At 37.1% G+C, this 22,500-nt stretch overlaps 1 protein-coding gene across 8 annotated transcripts in view; it reads left to right on the top strand.

The window, feature by feature from the left end:
• Positions 1 to 22,063, top strand: part of LOC135220877 (beta-alanine transporter-like) — a 361,428-nt gene extending 339,365 nt beyond the window's left edge. For 5 of the 8 annotated variants that reach the window (XM_064258478.1, XM_064258479.1, XM_064258477.1 and 2 more), the window contains 9 exons: positions 13,223 to 13,326; positions 13,940 to 14,094; positions 15,117 to 15,285; positions 16,229 to 16,355; positions 17,946 to 18,073; positions 18,494 to 18,708; positions 19,452 to 19,645; positions 20,851 to 21,029; positions 21,509 to 22,063. In XM_064258478.1, the coding sequence (XP_064114548.1) occupies positions 13,223 to 13,326; positions 13,940 to 14,094; positions 15,117 to 15,285; positions 16,229 to 16,355; positions 17,946 to 18,073; positions 18,494 to 18,708; positions 19,452 to 19,645; positions 20,851 to 21,029; positions 21,509 to 21,890 (1,653 nt within the window). In that variant the 3' untranslated portion in view covers positions 21,891 to 22,063. Of the gene's footprint in view, positions 1 to 13,222; positions 13,327 to 13,939; positions 14,095 to 15,116; positions 15,286 to 16,228; positions 16,356 to 17,945; positions 18,074 to 18,493; positions 18,709 to 19,451; positions 19,646 to 20,850; positions 21,030 to 21,495 lie in introns of all 8 variants that reach the window. The other 3 variants (XM_064258482.1, XM_064258483.1, XM_064258484.1) reach the window with 3 other exon arrangements.
• Positions 22,064 to 22,500: the final 437 nt, after the last annotated feature.

The following is a 22,500-nucleotide window of genomic DNA, read 5'->3' as shown; positions in this document are numbered from 1 at the left end:
TGAAAAAAATCGAGTCATTTCCGGCAATTGCATTCCATAAAATGAAGCTGGAATGTTGGAACTGCAACCGTCGCGTTAAGGAATTCGGACGGTATGAAATCGCAGCTCATCGGCTTCGCAACATCTGCTTTCACTCTGAGACTGTGAATGAAAAACTAACGAAAGTTCTGTTAAATGAAAGCTCGCTGCAAACTATTCTTTTTGCTTTTTCTCAAAGATTTTTTTCTGCATTTTTCTCATTTGCTTCTCGTTACTGTGCCTGTTTCCACGGTGTTAGGACCGGAAATGATCCCGGCATTGTTGGGTAGCGCTTGTAAGTTTCATATATATATATATATATATATATATATATATATATAGATATATATATATAACTATATATACATTATATATATATACATACATAATATATATGTGTGTGTGTGCGCACGAAAAATGGAAGAGGGGGGGGGGGAAAAACGCACGGCGCACACGGCGTGCGTGGGTGGTTATCTGTTTGTTCATATATATTAATATTAGATTATATATATATATATAAAATACTACTTATATATATATATATATATTTCCCTAGAATTTTCGTCCAGACTTTTAGACAAGTATCAGAGAGAGAGAGAGGGAGAGAGAGAGAGAGAGAGAGAGAGAGAGAGAGAGAGAGGACTCACACTGTTTCTCATAGCATTCCCTTTTTTAGGAAGCAAGTATTTCGCTCTATAGGGATTAAATCTCCATCAGTATTAACCATTAATTAAGATCTGCCCTTCGGCCTTCATATAAAAAACCGACCTCGTGTCTGATTATTGCAATAAGGCTATGTATTTTCTTTCTTTCTTTCTTTCTTGACATTAGTTTCACATATTCCCTCACCCTAATTTTAGATCATTAGCTTCCAAAACAATTTACTGTCATTTTGTGAAATAAAGAAAAACTAAAAACATTGTTATCCCTCGAATAAGAAAAACTTGGATAAATTGGAATAAAGATTTCTCTTCTCTGTTTCGTGAAAAGATCGTTTAAAATTATTTTTTGCAAGAAAAAAGTCTGCCTGAACGTGGTTCATAATGTAGAGTGCTTGTAACTCAAGCATCTTAGATAAGTGTTCAAGCGCTTGGGGGCTGAAACTTGTTTTCTCTTTTAATGGCGGGGGATTTTAATCTTTATATACTATATCATACGAAAAAGTGATTGAGAGTATTAGCTTACCATAGAATCAAGAGCAAACAACGTTTGAGAGACAATAAGTATAAGAAATATACAAACATATTTCATACTTTACCTCCCCATGAAGGCTTTTATATAGACACACGTCTGTGATTCCCTCAAGTCAAGGACATGAGATGAAAAAAAAAAGTCTTATGACGAGGGAATCCGTTACTCTCAGCTCTTGTCTCTCGTTCAATCTTTGGCAACAAACCTTAAATTTATTGTTTTGTATATCTTAGTTTTACCAGACCACTGAGCTGATTAACAGCTCTCCTAGGGCTGGCCCGAAGGATTAGATATATTTTTACGTGACTAGGAACCAATTGGTTACCTAGCAACGGGACCTACAGCTTATTGTGGGATCCGAACCACATTGTATCGAGAAATGAATTTCTGTCACCAGAAATAAATTCCTCTGGTTCCGCGTTGGCCGAGCCGAGAATCGAACTTCGGACCACCGGAATGGTAGCCGAGCGCGAAATGCACTCGGGCAACGTGGAACTACATTTAGTTTATAAGTTGTGGTCCATGTCTCAAAGGTTAAATACGACTAGTCTCGCGATTAAAGAGTACTGAAAGCGTACAAATATCTCCAATAGTGAGTTACATAGATAAATCCTGGATACTGAGAATGTCATGAATCTCCGGTAAACCTCGGTCATTTCTGTGAGCTTTACCCTCATTTAGTTATATTTCACTTTACTCTCTGGTGCATTGACATGTACGTACCTCCATTTTGGGATATCAGGCCGTCTTAATGGCCACGTTTAGTTCCCTAACGTTAGGTGATGACCATGCAACCAACGCTTTCGAATCTTGGGCTTGAATGTTAAGTACGTAATATATGAGTGTTACGTGCTTATGTGTTTGTGCGCATTAAAAGAGAGAGAGAGAGAAGAGAGAGAGAGAGAGAGAGAGAGAGAGAAATAATTTTCTACCACTGAAATCCTTCCGCAGGGACCCAAGGAAGTAAAGGATTGGACAACCCCACCTGCCTTACATTTTTCAAACTTCTACATCAAAATGACATGATGGCCCTCTTTTACTGCCACCATCATCCTTCCCCAGTTCACTCCTATGTCTACAACTAAAAGTATTTCCAACTTCACAAACCTAACTATGCATGTAAAGAATCTTTTCAGATCACCTACGGACCGAGCAAGGGAAAGGCCCGTGCCAACAAGAAGTGTTGGCTCAATACAACAACAACAACATCAATCACCTCCCTTCATTCATTCGTACAAGGGCAAAACATAGTCCAGATCAAAAGATTACTGTCGATCCTGCTGTAGCACAATGGAAGGCTCTTCTCGACGCATCCTGACTCCTCAAGGCTGAAAAATCGCTTATAACGTTCTCCAGTATTTCAAATGGGAGAAGGAAATGCAATCTGTCAAGTACCCATTAGAAAAAAGCTATTCAACGTACTGCTGATGCTACAAACCTCATCAGAGCAACAATTTTCCGACTAAGAAAGGAAGGAGAAGAATCTAAAGACGAGAATGGTGTTCCAGTCTTCACAGATAACCGAAACAAGCTGTCGAAAACCGTGAGGAATATTGACGATTTCGATAAGGGAGTGTTACGACGCATGGTATTACATTATTATTTGAGGAAGGAGATACCAACTCTTGACAGCATTCTCCAAGATGCTCAGGAAAATATTGGATTCCTAGGATGCCGAGAAACGTTGCGTAGAATAGTCCATGATATTGGATTTAAATATGGAAAGGTTAATGGGCGGAGATTTTTAATGGAAAGGAGTGACATATTAAGTGCGCGGACAAAGTTTCTACGGGCAATGAAAAAACTCAGAGAAGCAGGAAAGAGTCCCTGATACTTATCGACGAGACATGGTTAGTCAAAATCATTCAGTGAGTGTTGGATAGATGGATCAAATGAAAAAGCAACAGGAGTGCAAACACCAGCCGGAAAGGGTAGCAGAATGATATTATTACATGCTGGATGTAAACATGGATTCATTCCCAACGCAGCACTTGTATTTGATGCAAAAAATAACGGAGATTATCATCAGCAAATGAACCATCAGGTGTTCGAAAAATGGTTCCGAATATTCCGCCAGAGTCAGTTATCGTAATGGACAATGCACTTTATCATTCTGTTAAACTTGATAAACCTCCAACGTCTAGAAATACGAAAAGAGAAATGATATCATGGCTCAACAGCAAAGGCGAAAATCCACCAGACAATTATAGTAAAGCTGAATTATTGGAGTTAGCGAAGCCTATTGCAGCATCTATGGGTTCCGTTTACGTTATTGATAACATAGCATATGACAATGGACACAAAGTTGTAAGATTGCCTCCTTACCATTGTCATGTAGCAAAAAAGAATAATTTTGAAATGGCTGACTTGGAAGCTTTGCTGCATGAAGCACTGAGCTCCGTGACGCAGGAAAACTGGTCAAATGCTGTTAGGCATTTGGAAACTATCGTACTGAACGATACGGCAAAATTATGATGTGTCAATGAATCATTTTGTAGAAGAATTCATGATAAATATAGAATATTCTGATGACGATTGTTGATTACGCATTCTCATATTTTCTTACTATCACGTTGTAAATAAAATGTATTGATATTATTTCTTTCACTACATCTCCCCTTTCCATATTCACACTGAATAAGTAAATTTATGTATATGTACTTACACATACACCCGGAGAATCATAAAAGATATTCCCGAGGTATAGTGAGTTGGATATTAAACAACATGTGTAGCTTAAAGTGCAAAAATGTCATAGGTTGTGAATATATATATATATATATATATATATATATATATATATATATATATATATATATATATATATGTGTGTGTGTGTGTGTGTGTGTATATATATATATATATATATATATATATATATATATATAAAATGTATATAACTAACGCCTACTTTCATATTTTAATCTTAAATTTCCTATAAATTTTTTATAAAAGCTATATTAATTCGGATGTAGAGAGAATGGATATCAAAGGACATTAATTTTGTAGATTAATGCATGTGATGTATATATATATATATATATATATATATATATATATATATATATATATATATATACACATGTTTATAATATACAATCTTGTATGTATACGTTTACCTACTACATATATTTCTTAAAAACGGAATCAACAGTAAGTAAAAACATATAGCTGGGCAGTGCGGTGTAGTACGTCCTTTCTCAGGATTAACCTTAAATAATGCTGGGGTCACACATTCACGTATCACGACGGCGTATGCCCACGTATGTGGATCTTGGGCATCATCGCGGTGAAATGACCTTGAACAGCTGGTAAACAGGACGGGCTACGGACATAAAAAGCCAGCGACGTAAATTGCGCCGCAAATGTACGCGCAAAGAAAGCAAGGTCGGACGTCTACCTGGAACTTACGCCGATCAACTTCACGTCAAGACCACGCCCACCGTGTGGGGCTGTGCTGTTTGCCAGGGGTATGAGCACATTACTACAGTTTTTAATTTTTTTTTTATTTTTATTCTGTTTGAATCCGCGAAAGACATCTACAACACAGCTGAATATTACAGTTGAAAATTATATGCACACAAAATCGAGATTTTTTATCATTGAGAGAGAGAGATGAAGAGAGAAGAGAGATGAGAAGAGAGAGAGACGAGAGAGAGAGAGATTTACCAAGATATATACTTTCTAATTGTACATCAAAAACATTTCAGTAGACGCAATTAGAATAATGGTAGTAAATGAGCACATCACTGATTATATATTAACCCCATTTCTGAATGATATTTATAGCAATAACCAAGTAACCAGTCGACAAGGAATACCATACGTAGTTTTAGGAATTATGATTTTATGAACGCTTTAAGAGCTCTTATATAAGATTAGCACAGAAATTGTCTTGCTTCGATTTTACCATCCAGGACATACACTTAGACTTATAAAAACTGTTGACTATGGGCGATTTATATTTAAGGGATATAGAATAACATTAATAACTTATCAAACATTCTTAAAAATAAATAGGAATTCTACCTATTCAAGATAATATTTTTTGAGATGTATATAGGAATTCCTCTTAGATATTTACATTATTTGTTACACCATTATTGTAAGACTGCTATTCAGAAGAAATAAATATCTTCGACACTTCCATAATCTGAGAATACCGTGTTGCCGGGAAAGTGTTCATGTGTGTGTGTGTGAGTGTGTGAAAATTATTCTAGCAGATTATACTATACGTTTGCTGTCTACAAGTGAAGTCTTTTGTTATTTTTGGCCTAAGTAGTAAAGGTTATTCAAAAGGACTACTAGACATCCTAACAAGTGTCTTCGTCAAAAATTTCCCCAGTATTTTTATATTCGTTTATCCATTTCCCACTCGCCTTTTATTGAAACCTTGTCTCCATATTCTGAATCGTGATCAGCCACCTGAGACACAGAGAAACAGCCCCTGGGCTATGAAGCCATTAGTCCTGCTCCCACACAAATGGTTCGCACTGCAGGTGGTCCATATAAGTACTCGTCCAACCCGGGATTATTCATAGCCTAAAGGAAACCTTACCAATAACACCAGGCCCAAACTCCTCTACTGTTCCTGCGTTGCTAATCATAAATTAATTTCTTATGGAGCAGGTGTGACAGACGACGTTATAGGCGGTAGATGCCGGAATCCTGTTGACGAAAATGGCCCAGTTGTTGATTTCTGGTTGAGATTTGTGTAACCGAACGCTGGAATACTACCTTGGGAATAGAGCCTGGGATTACCCTGTATCCCTCTGACAGATTCCAATTCATTGTTTGATTGACGATAGCGGTCAAAAGTCAGGAGAAAGTGGAAATCGTATTAGGAGCCAGTGCTAAAGGAATATTCCAAAATCCGCCATTGTCAATGAAAGAAATAACTGAGACCGTCAGGTCTTGGGATAATCCTGTGGCCATATTTTCAAGTTGATTCTTTCCCAAACAGCATGACCCGAGGGGCGCCGACCTGACCTTTTATACCACGCTACAGCGTTGCCATGTCGTACAGGGTTGTAAATGTGTGATCGGTTTCGCCGTAGGATGCAGCGCAATTAGGAGGCCCACGTGCTTTGCGGCGGAAAGAAAAACAACGACGGCGAACAGTGCAGGTGACCCTAGCGCGTACCCCGCAGCAGTAACCGTGGGTCCCACGTGCACTGCCTGGAGCTACGTCAGGTGATATTTGGCGTGACCACCACGACTTGTTTTGAACATTTCAAAACTGGAGCGGGCTACGGACCGCCCCCCCCCCCCCCCCCCCCCCCCCCCCCCAATAAAAGTGGGCGGAGCTTAACACCCGGACGACACGTCACCGTGCGTCTACGATTTTACGTTAGTTTTTACGTTACATTTACGGTTTACTGACGTAAGCTGTTTGCCAACAAATACCAATTTCCGTTCATGCGTGGGCGTGCGTGCGTTGATACGTGAATGTGTGACCTTAGCATTAGCCTCGAGGTTAATCCTGAAAGTGTAGTACCTTTTTGGATTAGGATTAAATGCCGTCTTCGGGAAGGTGGGAAACGTGGCAGCGCCGTTAATTACAGGAAAGTCTCAACCTTTCGTAGCTATAGAGTATAGATTAATGAAAGAGCATTTAAATTGGAGGCCCCAGCAAAAAGAAGGCCCTCGGTAGAATAAAATAAATTAGATATCTAGTCAAGAAGCAAAATAGATGTTACAACAGAGAATGAGATACCTCGAAAAAGAAAATGAAATAGCAAACCCATTTGCTTTTTGGTGACTACAAATTACTCTTTACATTATTGAAAAGAAAATTATTATTTTTTAATTTTGACATGTTAAAGGCAAACATTACTCCAGAGAATATAAAAAGAAAACTGTTTCATTCATTACCCTTCCCATGAAGACTGTATCCCAGAGCTGCCTTTGGACTTTCCCTCAAGCGGTCGCCGAGATTTTTTAAAGCTTTCTTTGAGATGCGACCCACTGAAAAAATCATGCTTAGTAATCTTTACAGGAAGTAGACGGGGGAAATCCTTATTTATTCTTAATTTTCTCGTCATATTCGGTGGACAGCGAAGTTATAATAGCCCCAGTTGTATTATTATTATTATTATTATTATTATTATTATTATTATTATTATTATTATTATTATTATTATTATTATTAATTTCTGTTGTTCAGAAACACTGAATATTTTTTACTGAAGGTTAGATACACTAAAGTTTTCATAATTAAGTGAATGAATGTGAGAACATCTTTCAAACATTAGCATGATAAGGTTACCCTATAAATACTCATGCAACTCATACAGAAGTCTAACAAGCCAATTTCATTCGTGTGTCTCAGCTGAGTGTTATCAATATCCCCTCCTCAGTGAAGTTTTGCTCTACGGAGCGGAGCAATTTTGCCCCCATTTGACGATTCTTGGTCATCTCAAGGTGTCAGACTATCTTGAACATAATACCAGTGTTTTCAATTCTTCAGCGATATTGGGTTCAAGCTCTTTATGTACATAAACTGCGCTCGAGTACATTTTTCTTGGATTCAGCTCATTTCTGCTCTCCTTTCCTTCTCTTTCAATTTTTCTTATAACAGAGCTCTACTCAAAGTCTGTGGAAGGGCGATCGTGAATAAATGCATATGTAATAATAATCATAATAACAATCTAATTTGCTTAAACCCTACTGTACATCAGCCTAGTAGAGTAAACTCGGCATCACCTCCACGAATGGATCTCTAGCAATCTAACTCACAGACTTTGAAATGTTCTTTGTTGTCTTAGTCAGCGAAACAAACTTATAACCACCCAAGGATGAATATGTCTTACGTGATTAGGAAGCTCGTCGAAGCTTCATCAGAGCTAAATATATCCCAGTGACCCCAACTAAAGATGACCTTCCACGCAAATTTATATTCTGAGCCCGACTCAGTCCGCTTTAAAGCGTTGACTAGGGTGAGCTAATTAGCTTTCATTTGAGCTGAACGCGAATCCGACATCCAGGAAATTGTTGATCAGCCTGTGGCTAAGACCGATTAATTTGATATTGAGCAACAAATGATTCTCTCTTTGCCTCTCACTCTGGCTTCGTAACGTAAGTAGCAGTAGCTCACGACCGAGAAGACCTGAGTTCGATCACCTAACCGGGCGAGGAGTGAACGGTTTGGACTCGTTTCTTAAAAATCCTGTTACCCTCTGCTGATCTAAACAGTGATTAAGATACCTTGTTAGTAATCGCATTTGGGAGGGTGAGAGAGAGAGGATCTGTCTTTGCCAAAAATATTATGGTAGACACTATAGTAATTATACAATACATACATATATACGTACATATAAATATGTGCATATATATATATATATATATATATATATGTATGTGTGTGTTTGTGTCTGTGTGTGTGTGCGCACGCGCGCTAGTGTTTGTGTTCTTGTCACCATTGCCTTCAACGCCGAGACGCGCAAAGGTACTCTGTGAAATTCAGCCATTCATGTCTTTCCTGTGTTTTATCTTCCACAAATCTCCCCTCATCCCCAGCCTCCTTACCGTTCTCAACCCAGAAGGCAGCCTCCCTTCTCGCCGTTCTCAGCCAAGAAGGCTGAATGTTGCAACTATTCTGGTGCTCGCCGGAACCCAGCTAACCCCATCGCACTGTCGTCAAGGATTGTGCGAAGGACATGTCAGGCCCTCTCCATCTCCACATCCCTTCCATCGGTATCTAATGTACAATAGGGGCTTTCGTAATTTTCTTTATGGTATCATACCTAATTCTTAACATTTTTTTAAAGCTTTATTTTCGAATAAAAAAAATCGTAGATATAGTTTCGGTGTCATACCAAGTTATTTCCGTTTACAGATTTGACAGGACTTGTGTACAATGTTACTTCCGTAGGCGTTCTTAGTTTATTTAATTTCCAGATTTCTTTTAACCAATAATTTCCAGATTTCTTTTAACCAACCCAATGATTAATTTACCTATTTTAGTTTTGTACTAAATTCCAACACAAGAGCATCTACACTGTATGTCATTGTTTCCATGTATTTGAAATATTCAACCTAATTAATCCTTTCTCCAACTGAAGTGTTACTGGCCTTTATGCTTACTTCCTCCTCAGAACTTTTGTCTTTTTAAGACTTGAATTGGGTCCCTTCTCTGTAGGTGTATGATGCATTCTGTTAAGAAAACGTTGCAAATCATGTGGTGTTACCTCATTTAAGTCTGCCAAGTTTCTATCATTATACACACACACACACACACACACACACACACACACACACACACACATATATATATATATATATATAGATATATATATATATATATATATATATGTATGTATGTATGTATGTATGTATATATGTTTCCTATGCTTACACCTATATATATATATATATATATATATATATATATATATATATATATATATATATATATATATATATATGTGTGTGTGTGTGTGTGTGTGTGTGTATGCATGTATGTATGTATGTATGTATGTATATATGTTTCCTATGCTTACACCTATATATATATATAAATATATATATACAATATATATATATATATATATATATATATATATATATATATGTGTGTGTGTGTGTGTGTGTGTGTGTGTATGTATGCATGTATGTATGTATGTATGAATGTGGATGTTATTCATGCTTACATGTGCAAGAAGAATATATATATATATATATATATATATATATATATATATATATATATATATATATATATATATATATATATATAGATGCATGCGCTTATATACATGCTTATGCAATGATATATTTCATATTTAAGGATTGTGAAGGCAAAGCAACAGAAATACAAACGGAGAGACACCAAGCCGAAACATGTAATTTTCACCCTTCAGTTTCGATCAACCTAAAATCATAAGATGTGACAGCCATTTTTATCTTTTAACATCCAGCTTGAAATTCCATTCAATGACCGTCTTCATGAAACTCGATCGAAAGAGGGCGAAGAAGGGATAAACAAATAGAAAGAGAAGAACCTCCAACTGATTAGTCGGATGGTGGCGGAAAAGGACCAATCAATGGCGCCCTTTTGTTATGTCATTACCGCCTAATACGTCACGGGAAATGCATGTCATAACCAATTACACTGCTCTGTTTTCTCTCTCTCTCTCTCTCTCTCTCTCTCTCTCTCTCTCTCTTATTTCATAAAGTATCGATTTACATTAGCTCAATGCTCCGTTTTAACCAATGATCAAAGAACATTTTAATTGAACACGCTTAGAAAATTCGCTCTATTTTTCTATAGGTTTTCGTTTTTATAGTTGTTCATCATTGATTTTTCAAAGAGCAGTTTACTTTATAGTTTATATGCTCTGATTTCCCTTCTTCAGCACTCTAACCAAAACTTACATTTTTTCATTGAAAAGTTCTTCCATTCTCTCAGAATAAGGTCTCCTCAAAGGAGATAGGTATAAATAAAGAAGGTAAAAATCTACTTTCTCTTTCTAGGACTTCCGTTGGTCCTCACCTGAGTTTGAGGGTCTATGACAAAAGAAAGCTAATTGGCATTTCCTTCAAAAAGACCATCATTAAGAGCAGTGATTCAGCAAAAAATGCTCTGGCAGTACAGGATAATAAAGTCGACAGAAAAGCTGCTTATTTAACTTATCTTTATATACAGTTGGATGCGAAAGGTAAAGATAAATTGACGGCACAGGAGCAAAATCGAAGGCAGTAATTGCAGCCAGACCCATAGGCCTGAAAGCATGATTCAGAATTATCTTAGAGATGTATTGGAGACCGCTATAAACAACTTGGTCTGTCTGATCAAGAATATCTGTGAATCGAAAATCGAGTTTTCCATTTGCAAAGACAATGCAACAATCTTCCGGAAGCACGCAAAGAAATCGAATGGTAGTAGTACCTACGTAAAGAGCTTCTTATGGGAAAAGGAGGTATTTCCAAAAAGTTTCTATTTTTCATCATATCATTCAGAGATTTCCTCGTGTTAATATATAAATTTTGTGGTTTACACAATTCAACTAAATTTATTTCTAAATGTAAAATGACTGTTTTACATGCAGCAGCATATTTCCGTGTAAATTAACAAAACCTAATTAAATGCAAATTATTCGCATTCCCCAACTAATTAGCACGGTTTTATATAAGTGACATAGTTCCACTGGACTATTCATTGTTGCAACAATACAAGCCATGTATGAAAATGCATTTTCAATCGAATCGTAGAGGTGCACCTTTAGGTCTATTTGAACTCACTGCTGATCCTGAACGGATTACCGATCGCGACCTTAAAATTAACAGTATAACTGAAGTTCAGGTCATTCATAGAACGCAAAAGTGAAAAATGAAACTTAATTTATTATTATTTCTTTTGATCTAATCGCATAATATCTGATCCCTTGCTAACTAACAAGTCTGAAAATGCAGTGTGGGACTTTTTTGGAATGGGAAGTAGCAGCTACTCATTGAATGCCTCTAAGATATTCGTACGGATTTCATATCTAGGTTATAAAATGATTCTGTGTGTGTGTGTTGTCAGTACCAGGATAATGATTTTTACTATAAAAAGCAACAACGACATTAACAACTTTGGAAGATTAGACATTTCTAGTTGTAATTTTCATCAAGTCTCATCCGGCTGATAGAAATAACCCTTCCTTCCTCAGTCATCTGAATATTCTTCACTACGAAAAAAGACAGTAGAAAGAACAAGAAAGAAAAAATTCAAGAATACAAGAAAATGTATTGCGGACGATAACATTGGAATTAAGAGAAAACTTGATAAAAAGCATTTGGTTATAGCGATAGGGAATACAATTATTAACATAAAAAAGCAGAATACTCATACACTAAACTTGGATCTCAGGATACTTCTACCGTGGTGACTATGTAATAAAATATTCTTCATTCTGATCATATTGTTGAAGAGGGTTCCACAATCTACGGTGCCTGGTCTCCCGGTTTCATTTGAACATCACGAATGAAAAAGATCGCCATTGAATTTGCCGATCAATTTACCGTCTAAACCTTATCACTGCTCACCAAAAACTGAGAGTCTGTTTGGGTAAACCGTTCAGCCCCAGTGAGAGTATGATTACACTTTGCCTTCGCTCTCGTGTGTCTGGGTTTTAACTCAGTAGCGTCAGTACGGATGAAAAAATTACTTAGAAATTTGATTCAGTCATTTGGCGGCTCCCTCCAAATGATACATTTTGGTGGATAATAGATAAAAGTTTGTCGTGGCTTTCAGACAGGAAAAAAAACATATGGAATACCTATTTAACGCTTAGAATTTCAGAGTAGTCACATCCGGCACATGAGGTCCCAGCAGCTACACAAAGTTTCGAATGCACTTGTTAATTGAGCAAGTAGCTGGAAGGCAATAATAAGGAAAAATGGAGAGGAAAAAAAGTGATTAAGAAGAATAAATACCACAAGAATCCTGAATGAGAGTAAAATCACCATCTACAGTCGAACAATAAGAGCAGTCAAACAAGAAAGCCATTGGCTGGTAGCAGTGACAACGAAAAATCTTCACCTAGGGCTTAGGCCCTCCGTTGGAGGTATTGCCGTCAGTGCACCTCGTGTGGTGCAGTGTAGGGACTAATTAAGGTTCTCTGCAGCGTCCCTTTGGCCCTTAACAGCAACCCCTCTCCTTCCTTTTACTGTAACTCCATTCATATATTCTGTCTTACTTTCCACTCTCTTCTGCAATTGTTTCATAGTGCAACTGCTCTGAGGTTTTCCTCCTGTTACACCTTTCAAACGTTTTTACTCTTAACTTCCCTTTCAGCTCTGAAGGACCTCATAGGTCCCAGTGTTTGGCCTTTGGCCTAATTTTGATGTTCTAATTTCGTTCTTCATCTACAAAATATGGGAGAGGAAATTGAAAAGAACTTGGCCCCCAGGAACGATAGATCCACATACTACCACTAAACTTAGTAAGGATACAATTATTTACTTCTACCTATCATTGTCTGTAGTTATTTGCTTACAAATCATTAATTTATTTATCCATCTCTTTCAGTGGGATCTAGTATGCGATTCCTCCTTTTATCCTACATTAGCCCTCGTTCTGCTGGGTGCTAGCGGTCTGGTTGGGAACTACATATTCGGCTACATACAGGATGGGTAAGGATGCGAATTGTATGCTCCTCAGTAATCTTTAATATCAGTAGGTTGCAGTGTCACTCTGATTACTTCCAGACGTGTTATATATATATATATATATATATATATATATATATATATATATATATATATATGTGTGTGTGTGTGTGTGTGTGTGTGGTGTGTGGTGTGTGCACATATGCATGTACTCTGGTATGAGCATTTATTTATTTGTTCATTTTAATTATTTTATTTTTACTTACTGATAATTTTGGTGGCCCTTTCTTTGTATTTGCGCAGATCTAGTAATAATAGTGAGAATTCAGAGTAAATCATATTTGAGAATTGGATTCGTATATATATATATATATATATATATATATAATATATATATATATATAGATATATATATATGTATGATATATTGTGGGTTTCGCAATCTACTTCAGAATTATTTTGCTGTGTGGCATTCATGTCAAATTACAAGCATCATTTTTATGGCCTCAGATATAAGCATTTACGTTACACCAGATCCATAACAGACAGATTTGATCTGGCCGTTTAAGTTTCCTTCCAGCTTAGAAACCAAGCGCTAGCTGAAGAGAACTGAAAACCTGTTTCTTGCAATCTCCAGATGTGGCCGTCGACCGGCGTTCTTCATCTACCTTCTGATCGAGAGCGCCTTCGGTATCGCCACTGCCTTCGCGCCAACATTCCACTGGTGGCTCGTGTGTCGAGTCGGGGTGGGATTCACCGTTCCTGCCATCATGTCGACGCCCATGGTGTTAGGTTAGTCTTTCTTTGAAGAGATGTAATGGATTATCTAACGTCTTCGTGTAACCCAGAACCTATGGAAACATAAAGGTAGATGGAAATTGGTCTCCAGAGGGAAGACGTTCTCTCGTCTCTTAGAGGATGTGTGATAGCTAGGGAATACGCAGTGAAACGGATTCCAGAGGTTGGAGGTAGTGGGAATTAAACTGTGTTAGATGCAATCGAGTATTTTAAGAGTAGCGATTTCTAGAGAGACCATCAGAAAGAAAGACAGTGTAATTCCTTAGGATAATAAATAGAATAATAGGATTTGCTGATTGATTAGACAATGTGTTTAAACATTAAATAAAATTTAATCAGGAAATCTTAATTGAAAATAAAACCACTTTCTGTCTTGAGGATATCCAGCTGCATAGGATTTGTTTGTTTCAGTCACTTAAGAAGCTGAAAGTATCTAATTAATTTCTCGACATCCAAATTAAAAATGTGCATTAATCTGCCACATACAACCTTAACAGTCCTCCTTAAACTAGGTCGTAGATTTCATTGCTTTTGGAAGCTATCTGTCTCAAGTTTCTTACAAGATACTTACACAAATTTTACACACTTAACATATACACAAATACACACTCATACATATACATACAAAAATACACCCACACACACACACACACACACACACACACACACACACACACATATATATATATATATATATATATATATATATATATATATATATATATATATAATGTCAGATGTGTGTTTGCGTCTGCGTTTGTGCCTGGGGTTTATTTTTAAACGTACATTACTATCTCAGACATCAGTCTGTGCATATCAGAAATTTTTGGATTGTCGTACGAGTCTGAAATGACAGAGAGAGAGAGAGAGAGAGAGAGAGAGAGAGAGAGAGAGAGAGAGATGGTTAACCGGGGATTCAGAAGAACCTGAGTAAAACCATAATCAGTTTTCTTTGCAGGTCATATACCCCTGTATCAGCCATTCTGCGCGATTAATCTCACGTTCCTCCATTGCAGCCATTGAACTGGTGGGTCCGGGCAAGAGGACCTACACGACGGTCATCATGAACGTGGCCTACTCCTTCACCCTCATCCTGCTGTCTGGGGTGGCGTACCTGGTGAGGGACTGGGCGCAGCTCTCCCTCGCTACCACCATCCCCTTCTTGGCCTTCTTCTTCTTTTGGTGGTAAGGGATTGATGGAAGGGTGGCAACAGCATGGCGGCCTCCATGTAGCTTAACCTTAGCCTCAAATGTTCTCATTTGATTTCGGAAGTCAATATTTGAATTATCTTTGTTATTGTGCAAAGGGAGGGAAACACTTTATTGTGAAAACACTGACAAAGTACAGCACAACTACAGCCAACCCAGGCTCCGTGTGCGTCTAGGGAAAAGCCCTCTATAGTGAATGGCGTTGGCTCTGATATTATATGCACATTTTCCATCCTACTGATCACTAGACAATAATCATTTATTACTCCGGATATGGTATTCAGGTATTATTACAAAATAAGTGTTTAATAAAAGTCAGCTATAACATTATAGATAAACCTCGTGTCTTCGATAAAAGGAGAATAACAGTGACAAGAAATGTGAAATATAACATAAATGATGAATAATGGGACTTCAGTTCAGGATTAATTTAATATTACTCCGGATATGGTATTCAGGTATTATTATAAAATAAGTGTTTAATAAAAGTCAGCTATAACATTATATATAAACCTCGTGTCTTCGATAAAAAGAGAATAACAGTGACAAGAAATGTGAAATATAACATAAATGATGAATAATGGGACTTCAGTTCAGGATTAATATAATAAACAATAATTATACCGTATTTTAACAGGTAGCTTTAAAATACTGACCACTTTGGAGGTTAGAAGTTTACAACATTCATTGTCTTATGGATGGAACCGCGTTTATTGTCTTACACTCACACTTGTTGACACTTGCCTTTGAATACATCTTAAGTCATTAAAACCATTAGCGAGGAATGTACCTGTTGACAAGTAAAGTATATGTATTTTATATATATAGCTACATATATGTATATATAGAGAGATAGCGAGCGTGTGGTGCGTTCTGATGTGTATTATTTTGTTAAAAATTAAACTTCTTTCTTCCCCAGCGTTTTACCCGAGTCACCACGATGGCTATTGGCCAACGGGAGACTGGAGGAGGCTGAAAAGATCATGCGGAAAATGGCGAGGGTCAACAGAAAACAGCTGCCCGAAAATTATATGGCGAATCTTAGGGTAAGGCGTCTCTTTCTGTATATATGTATATATATATATATATATATATATATATATATATATATATATATATATATATATATATATGTGTGTGTGTGTTGTGTGTGTGTGTGTGTGTGTGTGTGTGTGTATAACTGAATCACGAAAGTTTGGAACGTGATAAATCCATAAATAAAGGTATAAGCCACGTAACTTATACCTTTATATATATCTTATACCTATATATATATATATATATATATATATTCATAGAGCTAGCTACAAATGTCTTTTAATATCTAATTCGCTCTACCTCGGAATTTATATATTTTCATGCATGTTAACCGAAGGGGAATTTCTTAGTTGATAATAATTTCGTCCTCTCTTGGGTTCGAACCAGCGCCCGGAGAGCTGAGGAGAAATAAGGACTGCAGTGACATTATCGACTCGATCAACAAGTGAGGCATAAGTTGATACCGACGCCGACCTTACAAATCTCTGCCGAACTCAGGCATTTGTAATTAGAGGGGGTTTGATATCGATTCTAATTAAAAATACCTGAGTTCGACAGAGATTTGTAAGGTCGGAGTCGGTATCAACTTATGCCTCACTTGTTGACCGAGTCGATAATGTCACTGCAGTCCTTATTTCTTCTCAGCTCTCTGGGCGCTGGTTCGAACCCAAGAGAGGACGAAATTGAAATTATTATCAACTAAAAAATTCCCCGTCGGTTAACATACATGAAAATATATTAATTCCGAGGTAGAGCGAATTAGATATTAAAGGACATTTGTAGCTCGATGATTGTATATGAATCACGGTGGTGTGATAAAATTTCATGTATATATAATATATATATATATATATATATATATATATATATATATATATATATTATATATATATATGTATATATAATACATATATACATACATACTCACAGACACACACGCACACACACATATATACGTTATATATATATATATATGTATATATCGAGCTACAATGTCCTTTAATATCTAATTCGCTCTACCTCGGAATTAATATATTTTCATATATGCTTAACCGAAGGGGAATTTTTTTCTCGATAATAGACTTGCCTGGATCGGGGCGCGATCCCAGGATCCTTTCAAATCCAGGAACGTCAGTGAAGCTTTTACCTACTACACTACCGCGGAAAAGTGATATGACTTATATATATGTATATATATATATATATATATATATATATATATATATATATATATATATGTGTGTGTTGTGTGTGTGTGTGTGTGTGTGTGTATGTGTGTGTGTGTGTATAATTGTTTCTATACATTTATATATATCACCATAAGCCTTATCTCCGTCGGAGTGGCTTCAGGAGGTGTTAACCTTCCGGTTCTCGTCAAGACCTCTTCTGGGAGGAGGTTGCTACCCGAGATGCCCTTATCCATGCTAATGGAATTACCAGTTACATATTTCACAGTTTGAGTTAAGAAGACAATGGGAATGAACGGACTGTGGCCTAAGTGCTCTGGCTCTTCAGGGATTGCAACACAGGACATCTTGCCGATGCGGAGAGTCTACCCTCTTGACAAGGACCTAAGTGCATCTCTCGTTTCTTTGCAGAGGAAACACGAGATCGAAAAATACATGACCGGAAAAGAGGACGAGAAAGTGCAGCGATCCTACGGGGTCATGGATCTCTTCCGAACTCCAAATCTGTGTCGGAAGACTTTGATCATCACTTTTATCTGGTAAGTCGCTGACGGAGACGCAACTGCTGAGCTCGTCTGAGAAGGTAAGCTGTGAGTGGAAACTTTTTCGTCTCAGACCAAGCGATTATGATAAAATAGTGTGATCAGTGAAGACGATCTAATATTAGATGACAAACGAAGATGCTTTGTTAATCGATAATTGAACTTAATATTTAAAATTTTAAGTTCAATTATCTCAATTGGAGAGTAGTTGGTAACTTCACATGGTAAATAAGAGCACACAAATCACTAGTAAGAGAAGATGTTCTACATACTCTTAAAGTTGTTTATCAAGATTTGACAGGTGGAAAAGCGTCCTTTCTGTGATGAGTGATGTGACTCAAAAACATATTTCTGAAAAGGAAAACACATGATTACGATTATTGACAGCGTGAACCCATCGCTATTTCATTCCGTCAGGTTTACAAATACTTCGGTCTACGTAGGCCTCTCCTACTACGCCCCTGCTCTGGGCGGCGACGCCTACCTCAACTTCTTCCTGGCGGGACTGGCCGAGTTACCCACTTACCTCTTCTTGTGGCCGTCAACAGAATACTGGGGCAGGAGATGGACTCTGTGTTTCTCAATGGTGGTCGGAGGAAGTGCTTGCGTTGCCACGGTTTTAACGCAAAATGGTTAGAGCTCATGTTGACTTTTTCTTAGATAGAATAAGATTGCAATCTGCCCAGCCACCAACTCCCTCCTCTACTGCTTTGCACGGAGTAAGTTGCTTGTGTTTATAATATTGTTTCTTGTGTGAGCTCACAGTGTTCTGTCTTATGAATCAGTAGACCTTTATGTTAAAATCTCGGAAGGAAACTTTAGAGAATAATCTCAAGGTTGTTTCATTCATCTCATACTGATGACTCATGGTCGATGAGTCTTATACTAAACTGCCTACAAATACTGAAAAAATATCGCTTTTATACCTGTCACCCTAAAAAAACTGGTACAGTTACGTCCATATTATGCAGGAAAAATATGACATGCATCACATGCAAAGTGGAGGATGCATGAAATGCCAAGAAACAAAAATTATAAACTGAAAGCAGTTGTAGAGCAAAGAAATTATTTTTCAATCTGCGTCCAGTAAGATCTTTGTCATGCTACAGTTTTATGAAGGAAAATACCACTGAATTTTGCTTAGTAAGTAGGGGTACTATTTACTGGATTAAAATGAAAAGAATTGATTGTGGTCATATATTAGTACAGAGTTTTGATTGAAATCTAGTATTAAAATTTACTCAAAATCTAGATCAATTAATCTGTGCATGAGTCATGGACAATCCCTTCTAAATGTTTTCCTTAAAAAGTAGCCTTTTTGTTATAAGCTCACAAGCGGAAGAGTTGACATCTTCGTGGAATTAACCCTTTCCAGTTTTGTCTCGCCTAGATCCCACGGTCACTCTGGTGCTGTATTGCGTCGGGAAGTTCGGAATCTCGGCCTCCTTCGTGGTGCTCCCCTTGATGGCCTCCGAGCTCTACCCAACCGTGGTTAGAGGGATGGGTCTCTCCGTCTCTGCAGTGGCCGGAATGATCGGGCCCATTGTCATTCCGCTCATAAATCATTTGGTGAGGAAATCTTCATTTGCTTCATAAGAATTTTATTGTAAAGGGTATCTGATAAAGAATATAGACTGATTTACTATCAAAATGCAAAACATCTATGCTCGCAAGGCAATAACTACCCATGGTGTGCCTTGCGCGGCTCCAGCTGAAAGTACATTAGGTTTTTTGCTGTATTCTCTCTGCCTATTACTTTTCATCTGTTACTTAGCCGTTCCATTTCTTTAGCTTAGCCTGCTACAATTTCCACGTCGCATTTTAGAACAAATTCCTTAGATCTTCTAAGTAAGTTACTCAATAGTTTCAATATGCTATTTTGTAATAAGAAAAACCTGAACAATGAAATGTGTGGAAATCGTATGTGTGGACAATTCAGTTCTTACAATTATGACTGAGAAATCATTCACATATTTCTTAACCATTTGCCAGCAATTTGTTGCTCTTTCATCTGATGAGATTTAAGAATGCGGGAGAAAAACTCAGAGAGGGGCAGCTTTTTTATTCACAGCCTCTGACTGATAACTGGAAAGCATTTTTACCATTCACAGTCCATTAGTAAAAAAATAAATCAATTGGATTTAATAAATTCCTGTGGCACCCGAGTGATGCAAATGGCTTCGCCGAATTCCCGCTAAAAATATACTCCTATCGTGGCGTCATGATAGAGGGTATATTTTTGGAGTAGTGATTCCATGACGTCTGCGGGGCATCAGACAGTTTTTCTTTCGAAGCGATGATGTTACTTCGCTGGAGGCGTCCCTCCTCCATATGCACTGGGGAGGCAGAGTGACTTTTGTGTCACATTTTCCTGTTAAACATTTAGGTAAGTTGCGTACTACCACAAACTCCAAAATGTATTTCCTTTATGCAGAGGAAGCCTAATGCTCTTGTATAGCTCATGCTTGAGAGACATACGCACAAACACACACAAAAAGAGGGTTGTGTTATAGATCCGCTTATCGAAGAACTGAAAATCGTGGACTCAGGAGACAAGAAAGAACAGAGAGAGCAAAAACATCGAACATTACTTCGCAAGAAATATTGATATCCGCAGAGTAAATGAAGAAAGAGGTAGCTTAACGTGTGTTACAAGGCTCCCTTACCACAGAGAACAGAAAAAGGTAAAATTATTATTTCCATTAATCATTACAAGTAGCTTGAAATCACCTAAGACTTAGTAAATAGATTCTAATGTCTTGTGTTCATTACAGGGCTCTGAAATGATGGTATTGCCTCTGATTATCATGGGGATACTCTTGAATCTCGGAGGCATTTTCTCTCTCATGCTGCCGGAAACTTTGCATCAGCACCTGCCTCAAACCTTGGAAGAAGGAGAGGAATTTGGCAAGCACTGGACAATGTCAGATTACTGCGCCTGCTGCCCTAAACAGTAAGTTTTAAACAAAGAAAATATTAATGGAATGGCGAATTTTTATATAACATCTATTAATCAATCATTGCTCCTGTATAGTACTGTATAAATTACATAAAAATCACCATCTATGTACATTGCTTTAATGTTAGTGACTGTTAAGCTGTGGTTAAATTCATTTATTATTTTGACTACTGTTATTTACAATAGGTGAATTTATCATAATATTGATTCTATAAACATTTAGCCCCATTAATTATTCAATATTCTTTTTGTGTTCAAAAATTATTTCTTGACTTTATAGTATTTACTGAGTTCTTTTATTTCACAATACTCCTCTTTTCTCTGTTTTTCACATTTACTGCTGTGGACACTAGTTTTTGAAGTTAATGGTCTTATTGGTTACAGTGTCTAAAAAAATAGCTACACATTTTGAATTAAAGTAATATGGAGGATAGTAGTAATCACAGCACAATTAATTCAGATGACTTCCACAGACCCAGCAGTATGAATGGGACTGCCAGAAAGATGTCCACAACTGACAGTGTCCTTCAAGACAGACTATCTGACGGAGCACCAGAAGAATCGTTCCCAGTTTCGAACCTTCTGAAAAGCCAAGACCAAGAAAGAGCGATAGAAGACACTTTAGGAGGAGGAAGAACTGTAGAGGACGTGTCGAATCCAGGGACCAGAGGCAGTGACGATGGAAGGCAGCAACACCACAGAGTGTCCTTCGATGAATCTAGTTTGGCTAGTGTAGGAAGCATCAACAGGAGGAGAAAGGCGGGGTCGCCAACTTACACTCAGAGTCCAAGCCCAGAACAAGACGAAGAGGAACACAAGTTGATACCAACAAGCAGAAAGGTTACTGTGGTTTAGAATCATGGCAACTCATCTGGTTTATAATACAGTTTTATTAGACTTGAGAGGTATATTTATTACAAGTACCTATTTCAATGTTATTGTACACTATGAATGTAAATACTGTCTTTATGAGCATATTTCCTTTATGATATGACGATGTTTTAACACTTACTCTTCCTTGTAAAGAAGCATTTGTTTCATTTTATTCCTATGACAAGGAAATGCTATGAGGATTAAATGAGGTATGCATATAAATATAAAAATCCTTTTATTAATAAAGGCATATTATGCATACAGGAAGTCAGATTTCACACACACACACACACACACACACACACACACACACATATATATATATATATATATATATATATATATATATATATATATATATATATGTATATATACATACTATATATATATGTTTACAGCTTAGTGCCAGGAGTCAATCCATATTAATAATCATCAATGAAGGGAAGAGGACTCACACAGATGTGACGTTTCGTAATTATCAAATTAATTACATCATTCAGGCTGTTAAAAGGAAAATAAAATTCCTAGTAAAATTGTAAAAACAAAACTAAAAATTAGAAATTCAGAAATGCAAAAGCTAAAAAATTATTCT

Source organism: Macrobrachium nipponense, chromosome 2, assembly GCF_015104395.2.
Source record: "Macrobrachium nipponense isolate FS-2020 chromosome 2, ASM1510439v2, whole genome shotgun sequence".
NCBI lineage: Eukaryota > Metazoa > Arthropoda > Malacostraca > Decapoda > Palaemonidae > Macrobrachium > Macrobrachium nipponense.
Note: the sequence above shows the minus strand (reverse complement) of the source record. Positions and strands in the feature narration are given on the sequence as shown.